Source organism: Diceros bicornis, chromosome 4 (assembly GCF_020826845.1).
Source record: "Diceros bicornis minor isolate mBicDic1 chromosome 4, mDicBic1.mat.cur, whole genome shotgun sequence".
Lineage (NCBI taxonomy): Eukaryota > Metazoa > Chordata > Mammalia > Perissodactyla > Rhinocerotidae > Diceros > Diceros bicornis.
Window position 1 is genome coordinate 98,750,770 of NC_080743.1, and position 17,664 is coordinate 98,768,433.

Genomic DNA, 17,664 nt, shown 5'->3' on the forward strand with positions numbered 1-17,664 from the left:
AATGGCTTGGTCAAGTGGCTAATCTCGTTAACAGAGAACGGAGCTGGGAAGGAGGTTATTCTTAGTAATCATCTAATGAACAAAACCCCAGACTTAACTCTCTCAAAAAACAAGACAAAACCTTCTATAACATTTTTGTGTAGCACCTGCTTCCTTTGCTGGTTTTATATATCCTGGAAAGGCTAGGAAATGTGATTTCTCAAGTGGAGCCTGAATATGTAGCAGAGAAGAGAGGTGGTGTGGTCAAGAACACGGCCTTGTACTGAGAACAGTGCCTGTGGTTGGTTATCCAGCCTCAATCACTGCTAACTGAAGTCACTTCACCTCTCTGTCCCATTTTTGTTACCTGGAAAATTGGGATGTGAATGAGGATTCAAAGAAGAATTACGAGGTTAAAAAATAATGCAATAGAATTTAAGGAGAAACTGTAAAGAAATTTCTTCTCCTAATCCAGCTGTGGGAGTCAGGGAGCACGGAATGCGCCACATCAACATATGGGGGTAGTAAAGGGATGCAGTGGAGCGTGGGAACTGAGGCGCTTCAGTGAGCTTCCAGATGGGAATTATTTGCCCCTCAGTCGGGCTATCTACATAATCTAGCTGTAATCAAACCTATTGGTGGTGGATGGTCATCAAGATTAAGGAGCCTCAAAATGGGAAGTGAGGGAAAAGGCGGGAAAGGTGAGAGCGGGTTAGTATTTGAGATCTACCCTCTACGGGTCACAGTCACAGTGCTCTGCTCTGGAGTCCACGCTCTGCAGATGATGAAGGAGATAACGTTTGTTAACAACCCTGTGAGCAAGGATGATAAGGCTCACTTTACAGGTGAGGATTGCTTAAGAGGCTTCATTAAGGCCTCACCATTAGTATATGGCCAAATGAGAATCAAAGCCCTATCTATTTGATGCCAATACTTTTTTATTATGCCATGCTATCTATGACACATTTAACTACTTTTCTCTGCAAAGTCCTAGAAATTCCATATTGCTAGTCATTCATTTGCTCATCCATTCCTTCATTTATTCCATAGGTAGCTGTTGAGTGCTTGGTAGGTTCAAAACACTTTAAGATTTCTAAATCTCAAATAATCTGTTGCATTCATGTCCCAATTCCACAGAATGCAGAAACCTTTTTCTCCATACAGGAATTAGAACCTACTTTTTCATAGTGCTTTCACTGAAGAGAGGCACTGGTCTGGAAATCAGAAGACATGAGTACAAATATGGTATCTTGCCCTTGTCAAGGGTGCTTCTACCAAGAAACATTCATGAATAAGTGTATGTTCGAGTCATAGAGTGAGTGTGCTTTGCAGGATATCATTGTGAACATCAGCAGTAATAAAGAACAGGAGGCACCCCATGGCAACTAGTCTTTGCCTGCATGTCTCAAGTCCACCCTGTAATTCTGGGTGAAACTCTCTGCCTCAAGCTACCTAAAGCTGACTTGGCAGGCTCTCGAGGGATTCAATTCAGAACCTCTTTATTGTGTCTTTCTATTCATATTCCTTTTTCTGCCTCTCATCATAATTCTATTTCCACTTCTAACCTCAGATCAAGCTAGAAACTCTTGACTCTCCCATTCAACTGAGGCAGTTATGTTCTCTTTGCTTGGAATTTCGAGATCTTACCATTGAGTTCATAGAGGCCATTTGCCTCTCAAACACTCCCCTGGTCTTTCATTCACTGAAATTTCCCTCTCTTTCTCAGACACCACACCTCAGGTTGGACTTTTTCACCACTTAAAACTTCTCATCTGCTTTCTAGCCCTTTTTTTTTTTTATTTTTTTATTACCCTTCAAAGCGTTTGAACTTAGTCTACTTCTTTTGATCTGAAATTCTCCATTTCTCTCAAAGGCGTCTTTCCCCCTTCATCTCTGTCCCCTTTGCTTGGTCACTAGCTGGAAGGGAAGTCACTTCCTGCTGCAGTCATACTTCCTGGCTTCATTGTCCTTATTTATCAAATATTTATTGAGTAACTATGGGCTTCACAAGCCAGGACAGCAAGATAAGACACATTCCATACATGAGAAGTCTGATGGAGGTGACAGGCATGAAAAAAAATATTTGCAAAATTATTATAATAAACGTCTAGAGGAGAATGCTGGGGATACTGATGGCACAAAGGAGGAAGTGACGGATGGATTGATTGGTCAGAGAAGGCTTTACAAGAAACCTTTGAACTGGGTTTTGAAAGATGGAAAAGAGTTTCCAGGGGAAAGAAATGAGGAAAAAGCATTCCAAAAACAAAGGACATCATGCGCCAAGATGTAGAGGTGTGAACTAGCGTGTCCCAATTGGGGAAACTGTTAGTTGCTTGGTATTCTTGGAGGTTGGTGCTCAAATAGAGGTTCTGCAAGAAGTGAGGCTGAGGAGGTAAGAGGAAATGGATGATGGAGCGCCTTAAATACCTTGCCAAGAACTTTGGGTTTTATCCTGAAGGCCGTGGAGGATGAGTGAAGGGCTTTAAGAAAGAGAGCCATAACAGTTAGATTTGGAAAGATCACCTGAGCAAGGAGAATGTAGTACATGTGGGCAACTGCAGGCAGGGAGACCAGACAAGAGATGACTGTAATATTATGTGCAAGAAATGAAGAGGGCAGAAACAAAAGCCATGGTAGTGGGGTTAGAGGGGAGGGAAGAAATATTAAAGATGTTAAGAGATCAGGTTGACATGACTTAGTGACTAGTTGGATATTGGGAGTGAGGGCAGGTTTCTGGACAAGGTAACCAGATGCCATTAATTGTGGTAGAGAAGAGGAGGAACAGGTTAGGGAGATGAGGCAGAAAGGCATGACTGCATGGTGTGAAGTGAGGTCCGGGATCGGGTACCATTTGGACATGTTCATTCTGTTTTGCAGCTGTGGCTGAAGGCCTTCAGGTCACAGTGCCCGACAAGAAGAAGGTGGCCATGCTCTTCCAGCCCGCTGTGCTTCGCTGCCACTTCTCCACGTCCTCCCATCAGCCTGCAGTCGTGCAGTGGAAGTTCAAGTCCTACTGCCAGGATCGCATGGGAGAATCCTTGGGCATGTCCTCTCCCCGGGCACAGTCTCTCAGCAAAAGAAACCTGGAATGGGATCCCTACTTGGATTGTTTAGACAGCAGGAGGACTGTTCGAGTGGTAGCTTCAAAACAGGGCTCAACCGTCAACCTGGGAGATTTCTACAGGGGCAGGGAGATCACGATTGTTCATGGTAATAATGCCTCTGTTTTGAATCTAGGGAATGGGAGGGAGGTTAGTTCTCTTCCTCCCAGACACAAGGGGATGCCAGCCTCTCACTCTTTCAACCGCACAGGACTTTGATTTTATGGGAGATGGGAACATCAAGAAACCTAGCAAATTGCTTTAATGGAATGGTGAGGGAAGGAAGGGTGAAGGGAGTAATATCTAGAGAAGACACAGAGATGAGCTTTGGAAATAGTCTTTTCTGAGTCTGACCTCAAGTCTTGGGAGCTTATTATCAGAACTGAATTGAAATGGGTTCTAGTGAAAGAACTTTTTCAGTCAAACACCCTATACCTTGACATGAGCCTTTACGGCCCTTTCTCCAACTCAGAGAGCAGACTTCCCTCAGAAGTTCCTCTGCTGGGACAAGGGTTATGTGCACACAAGTTACAAAGCCAGTGGATGCCACATGGTTTTGCGTCATTTCCACCCTTTCTCTGGCTCCCTAAAGCTGTGGACAAGAAAAGGTCCTACGAGTCTGATATGACCTATTTGATTATTTGAATTTTGAAGAACTCCTGTGAAGTCAGCCCATTTCCAGGAGTCCAGAGTAATTCTGGAATATACCTGGCTCTCAGGGGCCTCTGCAGGCCTGGCTGAAGGCAGCTTTCTGTTCCTGAAAGTGGACTGGTGCTAGACCAGTTTCTGGCGGTGCTCTAATTCTCTCGCCTTAGGGATGCTAGTTTTTGTTATTGTTTTGTTGGAGTTTTTTTGTTGTTGCTTATTTGTTTGTTATAAATAAAACAAACATCTTGTCAGCCACCATCCAAGTAAAGAAACAGAACACACTGCAGACACACCAGAAGGGCCCCCCCACCACATTGTTCAGTGTTTTCCTTTCGAGACAGAGCTTTAGGACTGGCTCCTTCTTTTCTTGATAACAGATGCAGATCTTCAAATTGGGAAACTCATGTGGGGAGACAGCGGACTCTACTACTGTATTGTCACTACCCCTGATGACCTGGAGGGCAAAAACGAGGACTCGGTGGAACTGCTGGTGCTGGGTAAGTGAAAAACCCTGTTTCACCTGAGACCACCGGCAGTGTTGTCTCTTCTCCCTGCTGCATGTATCGGCAGTTGCACACACAGTCATTATCTTTTGCGCACACACGGGTTTTAGAATATGCTCTTTATAAGCAGTAGTTGTATTTATTATATCTTGTTTCTGGGAGGCTATGGCCCCCTTTTTAGCATTGTCCTGAATGTTTCTTCTGCTTTCTAAGGGTTTTTTTTTTTTTTTTTTTTTTTGTGAGGCGATCAGCCTTGAGCTAACATCCGCCAATCCTCCTCTTTTTTTTGCTGAGGAAGACGGCCCTGGGCTAACATCGGTGCCCATCTTCCTCCACTTTATATGGGACGCCGCCACAGCATGGCTTACCAAGCAGTGCGTCGGTGCGCGCCCGGGATCCGAACCAGCGAACCCCGGGCCGCCGCAGTGGAGCGCGCGCACTTAACCGCTTGCGCCACCGGGCCGGCCCCTCTAAGGGTTTTTTTTTAACTGCCTTCCATTTGCATCTTTAATCCTGATGTCTCTCTGCTCTTATTCTTTACTTATCTTGTTATAGTCACGTGTCACTTAACGATGGGTGTATGTTCAAGAAATGCATCGTTAGGCGATTTTGTTGTTCTGTGATCATCATAAAGTGTACTTACACAAACCTAGATAGAATAGCCTACTACACACCTAGGCTGTTTGGTACTAATCTTATGGGACCACTGTTGTATATGTCAAATGTAGTTATGCAGTGCATGACTGTATATGCTAATTGTTGAAGAAAATGCCAGAGGCCTTTGAAGCAGAGTAAAGACTGCTAAGAGATAAGAATTCACTGGTGTGCCAGGATCTCCTACGACATCAGGAATCTTTCCCCAGTCAAGTACCTCCACTTAGGACAATCATAGGGAAAGATGGCTGTGAACTGGAGAGTTTAATAATAAAAGGTGCCCAATGAAAAGAGCTGTTGGGGAGGTGTGCTTGTGTTTAATTGGAAGGCAAATTTCTTGAAGCCCAGAAGCGTCTGAGTTATTCTCAAAGCAAATGTATCTAATCCTTATTAATACTAATTTCTTCATAAATGAAAACTCATTATTTTTGTCTACTTTTGCTCTTTTGTGGCTTGGAGGAATGTCAGTGGGAGATGACCTCCTTGTATGAAACTGAAAATTGAACACTCATTTCATGCTCTATAAATGTTGGTTGAACAAAAAAATTAGAATAAAACATACATAAATTAAGAAAAGAAACTTTATTAATTGTAGGAGGAAAGGTAAATACTTGAAGCCATTTTTCAAAAGAAATGACATTTTTTGTAGCTTTTAATAAACCAGATGATAACAATTTGGGGGAATATTTAAAGGTGTTTTCTTTTAAAGGCAAATGAGGTTGAAGGTTAATTTTTACCCTATGTGGGAAACTCAGTGCCCAGAGAGAAAGTGGAATTTGCTATTTGGGATTTTTAGTTTTACTTTATCATGATTGTGTGACTTTGACAAATCAACTGTTCTGCTGCCCTAATTTTACAGTTTACAAAATGGATTAATGTAATAATTATTTATTAATAATTAACCCTTTAATCAGTAATGATTAACTCTTATTCGAGGGTTAACTTAATTCAAATACATATTCCTTGGGTCCAATACATAAAGCATAACTGCTGTGACTTGTAAAAGGATGGGAAATATGACAGATATTAAAAAGGAAAGAAAAAAGTAAAAGGCTTATATTGACAATGTAAAAGAAGACAGGGAAATCCGATTTGGGATCTGCTGTGACTCTGTAAATCAGAGGGAATGAAAGGATAAATGTCTGCCTAATCACATAACACTAACGGCCAAGTTTGAAGGAACAAGTGGCTCATTGAGCCTGCAATTAGCTAATTGTGAACACAGTTGTTTGGCCAGTGCAGCCATTTGCAGAGAAGTAATTGCCTGTGCAGGAAAAGGAGGCCAGGTAAAAACCACTTTAAATAATTTGGTCCCAGTTCTGCACATGTGGGAAAATGAATAGAGGGAAAGCCTTGTCATCTGAGGATGTGCTGAAGTGTGTGAAGGGTGCTCCTCTGGATCAAAACATACAAAGTAACCTGGGCGGAGATGCTGTCCTGAGGACACAAAGAGGTTGGTGGAAGGAAGGCTCAGATGAAAAGGGTCACCAAAGATGGGAGAAAAGATGAAGAACAGAAATCAGTGTTACTCTAAAAGGAAAAGGGAGGCTGCAGATCAGCTCATCACAGTAGAAGCAGCATATCTATGAGATAAACAGATACATGCTACGCTTCTTGGGGAGGAGAAACACATAATTCTGTGTTTCACATTAACTGGAAATGTTCAAAGCATGAAATTTGCCATGCAAACTTTTTAGGGCAACGCTAGTTGTGTTGGTTATTTAAAGGGTTAGTTTCAAAGAATTTTCTGGGTGCATAAAGTACTGTACTTACTTTCCAAATGCAAAATTCTGAGTCGTCTTTGTCTTGACACCCTTCATAGAATTTTTGAAAATACTGTCACAGTTTTAAAAATTCTAATTATGCAGTTGTTCTATCTTGCAGGCCTATTTGTTAGGTATTCTTTTCATGTGAGACCAGGAGAGCGATCTGATTTCTGAGGTCAACCTCAAGGAGATGAAGACCTCAGTGGGGAGATAACTGGGTCCACAGTTTGCTAATTACAACCTCCATGAACCACTGGTTCAGTCATTGACTTTTGTGTGAGGAACGGTGGAGGAACTGGGAGGATTTGGTCCAGTCAAAGGGGACTTGGAAAAGGGAGCATGGGAAGTGTCTGCAGATATCTGAAGTGGAGCTGTACAGGAGAGGGATTGGAAACTTACTCTGTCTGCTTGGCTAGGTAAAACTAGAACCAGGAGTGGAAGTGACAAGTGGGGGGAGACCCTCTCAATATAAAGAAAGAACTGTTGGGGCCGGCCCAGTGGCGCAAGCAGTTAAGTGCACACGCTCTGCTGCGGCGGCCCAGGGTTTGCCGGTTCGGATCCCGGGCACACCGACGCACCGCTTGGCAAGCCATGCTGTGGCGGCGTTCCATATAAAGTGGAGGAAGATGGGCACGGATGTTAGCCCAGGGCCAGTCTTCCTCACCAAAAAAAAAGAGGAGGATTGGCAGATGTTAGCACAGGCCTGATCTTCCTCACCAAAAAAAAAAAAACAAAAACAAAACTGTTAACAATTGGAAACATCTAAAGATCTAAAGATGGAATAAGTGTTTTCTGGAGTAGTTATTTCTATGTCCTTAAGAGGGTGGAAAATTTCTTATGAGTTATTATATCAGGCATGTATGTATAGGAAAAGGTGTTTAACTAAGTTACTTTTGAGCTGTACTTCAATTCTAAAATTCTTGGATTAAAAAGTAGATGAACATAAGTGATGTGACTACCCTGATAAATGAGAAAATGACCTCCTAGGAATTCAGTGACAGAGATAAAGGGGTTACAGGTTGGTTATAAAAACATACAGAATGGGGCTGGCCCTGTGGCTTAGCAGTTAGGTGCGCACGCTCTGCTACTGGCAGCCCGGGTTCAGATCCCGGGCGCACACCGACGCACTGCTTCTCTGGCAATGCTGAGGCCACATCCCACATACAGCAACTAGAATGATATGCAGCTATGACATACAACTATCTACTGGGGCTTTGGGGGAAAAATAAATAAATAAAAATTCAGAAAAAAACAAAAAACAAAAAACATACAGAGTGATGCCCATGCACAAGGAAGCCAGAGGGAATAAACTGTGGTCTTTTGTAGTAGGTCAGAGTTACAAGGAGTAATCCCACAGGAATGAGAAGAAACTATTTATTTATTGAGGTAAAATTGGTATATAATATTATATAAGTTTCAGGTGTACAACATTATAATTTGATATTTATATACACTACAACGTGATCACCGTCTAGTTACCATCTGTCACCATACATTTGGCCCCCTTTACCTGTTTCACCTACCCTGCAGCTCCCTTCCCCTCTGGTAACCACCAATCTGTTTTCTGTATCTGTGAGTTTTTGTTTGTTTTGTATTGTTTGTTCGTTTGTTTTGTTTTTCAGATTTCACATATAAGTGAAATCATATGGTATTTGTCTTCCTCGGTCTGACTTATTTCACTTAGCACAATACCCTCAAGGTCCATCCATGTTGTTGCAAATGGCAAGATTTTCCTCTTTTTTAGAGCTGAATAATATTCCATTGTGTATATATACCACATCTTATTTATCCATTCATCAATTGATGGACACTTAGGTTGCTTCCATATCTTGACTACTGTAAATAATGATGCTCTGAACATAGGGGTGCATAAGTCTTTTTGAATTAGTGTTTTTATTCTTCAGATAAACATCCAGAAGCGGAATAGCTGAATCGTATGGTAGTCCTATTTTTAATTTCTTGAGGAATCTCCATACTGTTTTTCATGGTGGCTTCCAATTTACATTCCCACCAACAGTGTATGAGGGTTCTTTTTTCTCTACATCCTCTCCAACATTTATTATTTCTTGTCTTTTTGATGATAGCCATTTTAACAGGTGTGAGGTGATATCTCATTGTGGTTTTGATTTACATTTCCCTGATAATTAGTGATGTCGAACATCTTTTCATGTGTCTATTGGCTGTCTGTATGTCTTCTTTGGAAAAATATCTATTCGGATCCTCTGCCCATTTTTTTGTTTTTGTGAGGAAGATTAGCCCTGAGCTAACATCTGATGCCAATCCTCCTCTTTTTGCTGTGGAAGATTGGCCCTGGGCTAACATCTGTGCCCATCTTCCTCTACTTTATATGGGACACCGCCACAGCATGGCTTGACAAGTGGTGCACCAGTCTGTGCCCGGGATCCGAACCTGCAAACCCTGGGCCACCGAAGCAGAATGCACGAACTTAACCGCTATGCCACAGGGTCAGTCTGCCTTTGCCCATTTTTTTTCGGGTTTTCTTTTGTTGTTGAGTTGTATGAGTTCTTTATATATTTTGAGTATTAACCCCTTATCAAATGTATGATTTGCAAATATCTTCTCCCAAGAATGAGAAAAACTATTGATGGTGGCTTGAAGGAGTTGAAACTTTAGCTTTTCTTGGAGATGATCACAAAATGAAGAACAGAAAACTGGTTGGAATTTCAGATGAGCAATTAGTAAGGAAAGATGAGTTAAAGGGATAAATTAGAGGCAAAATTAAGAGGAATTTAGTTTTCTCTTCATACTCACAAAGGTGAAGATGGAAAAGCAGATAGAGCAAGACTGTGGTGTCTTATACGTCAGACTAAGAAGTTTGGACTTCATCCCGAAGACATTGGGGAGCCAGTGAAGAAACCTTAACAAAGGAATGAAGCTAGATCTCAGGATCGGAACAGTAATTAGCAGCAGGGTAGACAGTGCATAGGAGAGGCGTGCTGGAACAGAGGGATCAGTGTTGGGGTTGCTGCAGCAGGATGGGTGAAAGGGTATAAGATTCTGAACCAGCGCAGTGAATTGAGAAGACACGACATAGAAACATTTCCGAGATGGAAGTGATGGATCTTGGTGACTGAGAAATGAGAGAGAGATGAGTCAAAAGGACACCATGATTTCTAGCTAGCTGGGTAGCCAACTGTTCCATCAACTGAGAGAGAACACAAGTTGGAAAGCAAGTTTAGGAGGCAGGAGAATGAGTTTGGTTCTTGCCAGGTTGAATATGAGAGGCCTGTGGGACACCAAGGTGGAGATATCTTGCTGACAATTAGAAATGTAGGTCTGGAACTCAGTGGAGAAGCGAGGATTAGAGATAATAGATTAGCGAATTATGAGTGATACTCAGAACGATGAAAGAATAGATGAGTCACTCAGAAGATTATATAAAGTGAAAAGGGCCAAGGACAGAACCTTTGGGTCTTCTATTCTAGTTTTACTTCATGGAGTGGTAACGTTGGTGCTGTGTTGTACTTGTTTTGATTTCCCCCACAACACTGGAAGCTTCTCAGTAGCACTGGACCATGAGCTCTTCAGAGCCAAGGACCAGTTCTCATTTGTCTTTATATCTGCAATGCCTGGCAGAGTGTCTAGAATAAAGAAGCTTGAGTGAATGTTTTTTAAGTGATAAATGGGCAGAATCTATAATTAATACTAGCTTTGTGCCTCTTAAATGTTAGTCAGTGCCAAGTATATATTTGTTAATTGACTTATAATTGACACTTATAAAGTGTGAATACAGTAAACGTCTAGTCTCAAGTGAATAACATGGTTTAATCTCTTTGGTCATAATTCTTTATCTCGGTATTTACATTATTACTAGTGATAGATTCATCAGGGAATATGGTTGACAGCAACAGAAGGAGATTCTGGCTAACTTAAGCAGGAAAGGAATTTGTTGGAAGGATTTCAAAATCGAAAGCTGGAAAATCAGTCTCTAAAAAGAATAGTATATTAGGGTAACATTTGTTAGCTTCTGTAAAAACAACCCCCAAATCTCAGTGACTTACCCCAATAGAAGTTTATTACTTCATCTTGTCATAGTCAGATGTGGGTGAAGAGGCTCACCTGGGTAACTCCCTTCTAAGTGGTGGTGGAGGGGGGTCTAGGCTTCTCCATTGGTTGGCTCTGCTATATTGGAGACCTTTGCTCCCAGCTGCACAGAAAGAGAGAGTGAGGAAGGCCATGTGGGACTTTTTAGGGGCCAGGTCTGGCAGTGACATGGGTCATTTCGGCTGTTATTTTGTATGTACCCAGGAAGAAAGTAAAAATGTTTTGATGACCACAACACAGTCCCTGCCCTGTCAGAGGTGCTCCAGGGTCTTTGTAGCAAGAATTAACAGATAATGTCTTTAGGGCTCATAGCAAGAAAAAAATCAACTCAGCTGTTTTTTCTGATCTTGCATTTTCCCACTCAATAGTCAGTCTTGATAGAGAGAGTCCAACTGGCCCAGTTTGGACAGGTGTCCACTGCTTAGCTTTGGGAGATCAGGGGCTCTTGGTGGCTAGTACATCAAGATATGGAGAAGAGTTAATTCCCCACAGTAAATTAGGGCACTGTCACAAAAAAAGGAAAAATGAATGTGAGATGCCCAAAAAAGCAATAAATGTCCACCAAAGTGATGACATTACTATATCTACTACTAATATTAATGTACACTAATAACAATTTGTAGTTCAAAAAATTTTCTTATAATATAACCTTGTAAGGTTGGAGAGCAGGCATTATTTTCCTCGTTTTCCAAATGAAGAAATTAATGTTCAGGTTTTATAACTATTATCTCAGTGAAAAAAAACAGTTTCAATGATCAAACCCAACCGTTTTGATTCCTAGCCTCATTTTCCACAATACCACATGACCTGTCTATATTAAGAGGCTATAGAATGCTCCCCTGCATAAGCCATGATTAAAAAAATGTGGTTGCCTATTGAGGCCGTGGGTAATAATTTGTACTTGTCCCAGATTTGCTTTGGTATTTCACTTTATTTCTTAGTTAAACTGCCTGTAGCCATTGACCTAGGCCCTCACTTCAAAGGCATAGTTATTCTTGTCTAGATTGTATCCTCCCCATGGAGCATGACCCATCCCGTCTTTCCCCATACATCTGAGCCATCTACACATTGCTACGGATGCTTCTTTCAGAGGTTTCAGAAATAACTGAAGAAATATGTGATTCACAGAAATGGGAGGGCAACCACTGATTCAACATTAAACACAAAAACTCTACTGAACATCCTTTAATCTCTTTTTGATGATTCAGAAGGTAAAGTCATTCTGAAGGTGGAAATGCACAGTGTTTTGGGTGCTTTGAGATGACAGTGCCAAGTAACTTAGAAATATTTAGACAGACATTTGGGATCATAGGGCCATAGCAGCAGACAGTCACAGAAGGGGGGAGTGTCCAGGAATCTGCCACCCTGAGGTTAGACATCGGTCTAAGATCAGTGGCAAGGACAGGCTGTTTATAACTGGAACCATCCCACTGTTTGAATTATTTATTTATTTATTTATTTCCCCCAAAGCCCCAGTAGATAGTTGTAAGTCATAGTTGCACATCCTTCTAGTTGCTGCATGTGGGACGCGGCCTCAGTATGGCTGGAGAAGCGGTGCGTCGGAGCACGCCCGGGATCTGAACCCAGGCCGCCAGCAGCGGAGCGTGTGCACTTAACCGCTAAGCCACGGGGCCGGCCCCATGCCACTGTTTGGATAGGAATAAAGCTCCCTTGGGCAGCTCCAGCTAGCAGGAAAAGGACTTCACCATTCAGGAAGGCCCAAGCAGGGAAGTTATTTAAAATCTAAAAGCAGCTTGCCTTGTTCTTACGTCCTTCTATGCACAATATGAGGGCCTGACCCCTTCTTTCTGATATCCCACGTGATAGCTTGTTTTTCAAGGGCCTTGAAGTAGAAAAAGGAGGGAGGACTCCAGTGGAAATATGGCTGAATGAACAGTCCTGCCTCTGGACTGCGAATAGAATAAGAGGATGTGAGCCAAGTTGTGTTTAGATTAAAACTAAGGAAGACTTTGCTAATGGTAAATAACAAGTTTCAGAAATTATGGTTGGTTGAGGGAAATTACAGAAACTCCTTCTCTGATGAGTTTTCAACATGGAACAGGTTCTCTTGTCTAGGATATTAGGATAAACAAGATCACTTTCATAGTCCTTTCTATGATTTGACTTTATTTAAAAGATCCACAGATTGCAGAATTAATTCTCTGTATTGGGTGATGCCTCAAATACTGCTGTCTTGTTTTGTTTTAACATTGTTTCTGTTTTAGAAAAAGTGATACATGTTTATTGTAAAAATTTCAAGCAAAACAGAAAAGTACAAAAGAAGAAAATATCTCCAAAAATCTCACCGTCCAGAGCTAACTGTTGTATTCCTCAGAACTCTTGATTGCAAGGGATAGGCTCTTAGACTGGCTTAGGGGAACTTTTGGCTTAGGTAACCAATAAGTCCAGGGGTATTCCTAGCTTCCAGCATGGCCGAGTCCCAGCGTTCAGCTTATGTTTTAAAGAGTCTCTTCTTCTCTGTGTTAGCTTCATTCTCAGGCAGCCCCTCTCCCCTCTTTGGGCAAAGATGGCCCCCCAGCAGGTCCAGGCTTCCATGGTCTTCAACACCTTCCATCTCAGAAAGATAAAGTGCCTTTTTTCATAGTTTCAGGAAAAGTCCTGTTGTTGGAGGTGGGCTGTGCATTGGGAAAGGAACGTAGTGTCCCACCAGCCCCAACTGAACCATGTGAATTGAAGGGAAAAGGGAAACGGTGTAGCTTCCTAAAGGGCAATTGGGTAGTTGTTTCCAAATGAAGAAGACGAGAATGACAGGCAGGCAGAAACAAACACTGTTAATATTTTGTGGAATTCATCAGTTTCTGCTTCTTGATAGGCCAAATGCAATGCTATTCCAGGAGGCCAGAAATAGATTTGCTCCCAGCAGGTCCTTGTGAGTAGGCGCTAAGTTGGGATTGATTCTTCCCTATGAAGGTAATGCCACGAACTACCTTTGTTTTCCTGTCATGTTTTTGTTCTTCCTTCTATCTCCTCCTGAGACTTATCCAGAAGTACAGCATACATTACCTAGACAAAGGATGGAGGAATAGGCGTACATGAATTTTTTTTTTAATCAAATTATTCACAATACTGTTCCTGGAATTGTTCTTCTGGTCTAAACTAAACCTTTCTGCCCTTTAGTATTAAAAAGCCATTAAGAACATAATAAGAAATCAAGGATTTCTTGGGAGGGGACATCTCAGAACTTGCGATTGACTTCAGGGATTTTTGATGGGAATGTGTTTCTAAGGCTGTGCAGAAATGCTCTAGCACTCACTCCGCGTCAATGCTGCCTCAGTGTGAACCCCGTCGTGCCCCGCCCCACCCCCCCAGGCCATTAGTTCTGGCTGTTTAGAAAGGCTACTTGTTGTCAAGGCTGTCCCTCCCCCTTCTCTTCCTCTTTGCCAGCCCCAGCCTCGTGCTGCTAACCAAGGAGATTTGCCGATTAAAAGGGCTTCAACTCCAGAGTTCCCATGGCAACAGCCTCCTTGGAGGTCTTTGTTGCCTGCTAAAACTTTGATGTCTGAGAGTGGCTGCTGCTGTTTCTCTTGAAGATTTACAAACAGAAGAAGAGGGAAAAAGAATTGGGGGAGAAGAAAAAAAGTTTACTCCTGCAGAAGGGAGAGAAGGAATTAATTACAGAGCCACACTCTAGCCATAAATCTGGGGTTACTCCTTTGGAACATATTCTGATTTGGGCTGTACCCACATTTTCACTTCAGATTATACTTCAGATATCTTGGCCCCACATGAAAGACTTCAAGTGGAGTTGATTCTTCTAGGAGGGTGGAACCATCCTTTCTACCTTCAGTAGACACCTGTGCCTTCAGATTTCCAGAAGAGCTGAGATAACCGCACGGGCTCCCATGAAAGGAGAGACATAAAACTAATGAGGAGTGAGCTTTTCAGGCCTCAGCCTCACTGCCTTTTCTCCAGCCCTCTCTCCTAGTCCTGACCTGCTCTGCCCTGAGCTTTCCTAGATGCCTCTGTGGATCTTGGTTTTGAGAAGAACCAGAAAAGTGTGTTGAAGGGATGAAGGAAGAGCCAGAAAAGCTAGCCAGGCATCCGCTAGAATCTGATTCTGGTTAATGACTGTCAGAGTGGAGTGGGGGTGTGGTTGCTCCAAAGATTGGGATCATACCTTTTACTCTTTGCAAGAAGCCTCCTATGGCCTTCAGACCTCTCTACTGCATAACTGCAACCTTGCTCTTTGATAGGCACCTGGAATGGAGTCACTTTTGCTTCAAGTATGGTTTATATTTAAATTATGATTTAAATTTAGTCTTTTTTGCATACTGTGTCCCTAGCACAGTGAGGATACACAATAAATAAATGATAGTGTCTTGTGTCTATAAAAATTACTGTCTTTTTGTAAAGATAAATATTGTATTTCTGAAGCAATTAGAGAACAATACAAGAAAAGATTAAAACTGTATTTGATATTAAATTTCTAGGCTACTGATTCTCAAGAGGGGGCTATTTTGCCCCCCAGGAGATATTTGGCAATGTCTGGAAACATTTTTGGTTGTCATAACTTGTGGAGTCCTATGGCACCTAGTGGGCAGAGGCCAGGGAGGCTGCTAAACATCCTACCATGCACAGGACAGCCCTCCTTCATCCAACAGAGAATTATCTGGCCCCAAATGTCAATAGTGCCAAGGTCAATCTGGATACTGGATAAGGTCCACTGTGAAGAGCATGGGCTGTGGGGTCAGACATCCCTTGACTCATATAACCTTGGACAAGTCAATGTTAATGAGCCTCGTTTTCCTGTGTCCTGGGACTCCTGTTAGAGAGCCTATTTTTCTTTAGCCCGTTCCATAGGCAGAGGCTTTAATGAGCCATGTGCGAATTTGGTGATCCTATTACTAATAGAGTCACGTTTTCTCAGTGACACCTGTACAGTGTGTGCCTTGCTGGTGATGACCCTAATCAGCCCTGTGGGAATCTTCCTGCTAGTGGAGTTCAGGACATTGTGTCCCAGCATGCTATCTTTGGTTGCTGTTGGAAGCCCATTTCTCAGTGGATGGCCTTTAGTTACTTACAGGGTGTTTACTACCTAACCTAACTACAAGGATTAGGTCACACAGGCCATTGGATGAAGTCTGGAGGGGTTTGGGGAACACCTAAGACTTGGATTAGGAAGTGGATGGGCCTGGAAAGACTTTAGGTAGGGCGATTTTATAATTTCTTGTCCAAACTAGGATACTCTTGAGAGTGAAAAAGAGGAGGCTTTTAATAATTTGTCAAGACAGCAGGCATAAACTGGAACTGTCCAGGCAAACTAGTCTGCTGGTCACCGCATCTTTAGATGTGACCACCTTGAAGGTCCTCCTTTTGATTGAAGAAAATAGAAGATCCAGAAGGGCTGGGGGCAAATTAGTGTCAGCTCACCTTCACCTGCTGAACCCTTGCTGCTAGCTGGCATTTTATTCGTGGGGACCGAGGGATGTGCACATCTCCATTCATTTACTAGAACCAAGCAAAGGGGCCCAGCAAAGACATGGTGGTTTGCCATAACAGTTGTTCAACTGAAAAACTGGGGCTAAGATTTCTCAAGAATAAAGGACGTCTGTTTAGGCTCTTCACCGCCCTGGGTTGTTAGGAGAATAATGGAGGTCTTGAAGGCGCTGTTTGCCCTTCTCTAATCCCCAGCCGCTCAGTCCAGTGACTGCTGTCCCTTCCCTCCCCCTGCTCCCTCGCAGCCTTTATCCCGCCTCACTATTTTTGCTTCACTTGTTGCTCATCACTGTGGGAGGAAACTCGGCCTTCAATTAGTGCGCATTCCTGAAGCCAGCGGTTGCCGTGGTTACCGGGCGGGAGCTGGAGCAGCTGGGTCAGCCCGCCAGCTTCACTGTAGTCAGTGGACCAGGGCGGAGGCAACAATGCGAAGCCGGGCGCGGGAGGGAGGGGACCTAGCCCGCAGAGGGGAGGCACTGGGGCCCGCGGGGTAGTGGGTGTCACCGAGAAATCGGCTCAGCCCTGGAAAGAAAGAATGGCAGCCCCTGAAAGCCGGTCAGGAGACAGTCATTCCATTTTTTTCTCCAAAGCCAGCTGCAGCTATTCAAGTGTGCAGGTTTGCGTTCACACGGGGGCAGTGCCTCCGACTTTGCTCTGAGAAATCCTCCATGGTCGAAGGCCCTCACACTGAGAGGGGGCTGGGCACGAAGGAAAGGGCAGGGAACTCTGACAATCCAAGACCTACCAAGCTGTGTGCCCCTCGGTGTCCGCCTCACACCACCAGGGCTTTTTCGGTTAAGGAAAGTAGCCATTCTTGATATCTTTGTATCTAAGGTGCCGCTGCCAGTCTGATGGATGGAGCACCGTGAGCTCAGGAAATCACAGTGGGCATCAAGTAACTCAATTTCCTCCTTCCATTAAATCCCACCCTCCTCCACTTCATGTTGGAGTCAAATCTAGCTGTCTTCTGCATTTCATCTCAGGCCAAGTTGGGTATGTTATATTCCTAATAATACTTTGCATCTGTTCACCTTCTGGGGTAGGGAGTTGGATCACTATAGCACTTAGCAAAGCAGAGTACTTTGCAATCATTTTTATTATTGTTTATTAGTTTGTAGCAGCATGGTGAATGCCTTTTAATTAGCTCATACTGTGTTATGATGTATTCAGTAATCATTTTCTGGGCGCGACTTTAAAAGGTGCTGAAATTTTTAACCATCTCAACAATTCCTTCATCCAAAAATTATACTTTAATTGTATAAGTAGAGTAATAATGTCACAACCAAAATTTCAGAGTTGCTCACTGCAAACACCAGGAGGCTAGAAAGCAGTTGCTGCACATTTCTAAATTAAGCAAAGCTTGAGGGTGGGGGTGAGATATTGGGGAAAAAAACTGGAATGGGGGTGAGTAGACCCAGGTTCTACTCCTGGTTTGGTTATTAGTCAGCTGTGTGACTTTGGGTAAAATTCTTAACCTCTCTGAGCCTCAGA

The 17,664-nt window shown here is 42.9% G+C and overlaps 1 protein-coding gene across 4 annotated transcripts in view; it reads left to right on the forward strand.

Annotated features, from left to right (window-relative positions):
- Positions 1–17,664, forward strand: part of ILDR2 (immunoglobulin like domain containing receptor 2) — a 62,657-nt gene that overhangs the window by 12,554 nt on the left and 32,439 nt on the right. For all 4 annotated transcript variants that reach the window (XM_058540157.1, XM_058540155.1, XM_058540154.1 and 1 more), the window contains exons 2-3: positions 2,857–3,189; positions 4,106–4,225. In XM_058540157.1, the coding sequence (XP_058396140.1) occupies positions 2,857–3,189; positions 4,106–4,225 (453 nt within the window). The remainder of the gene's footprint in view (positions 1–2,856; positions 3,190–4,105; positions 4,226–17,664) is intronic.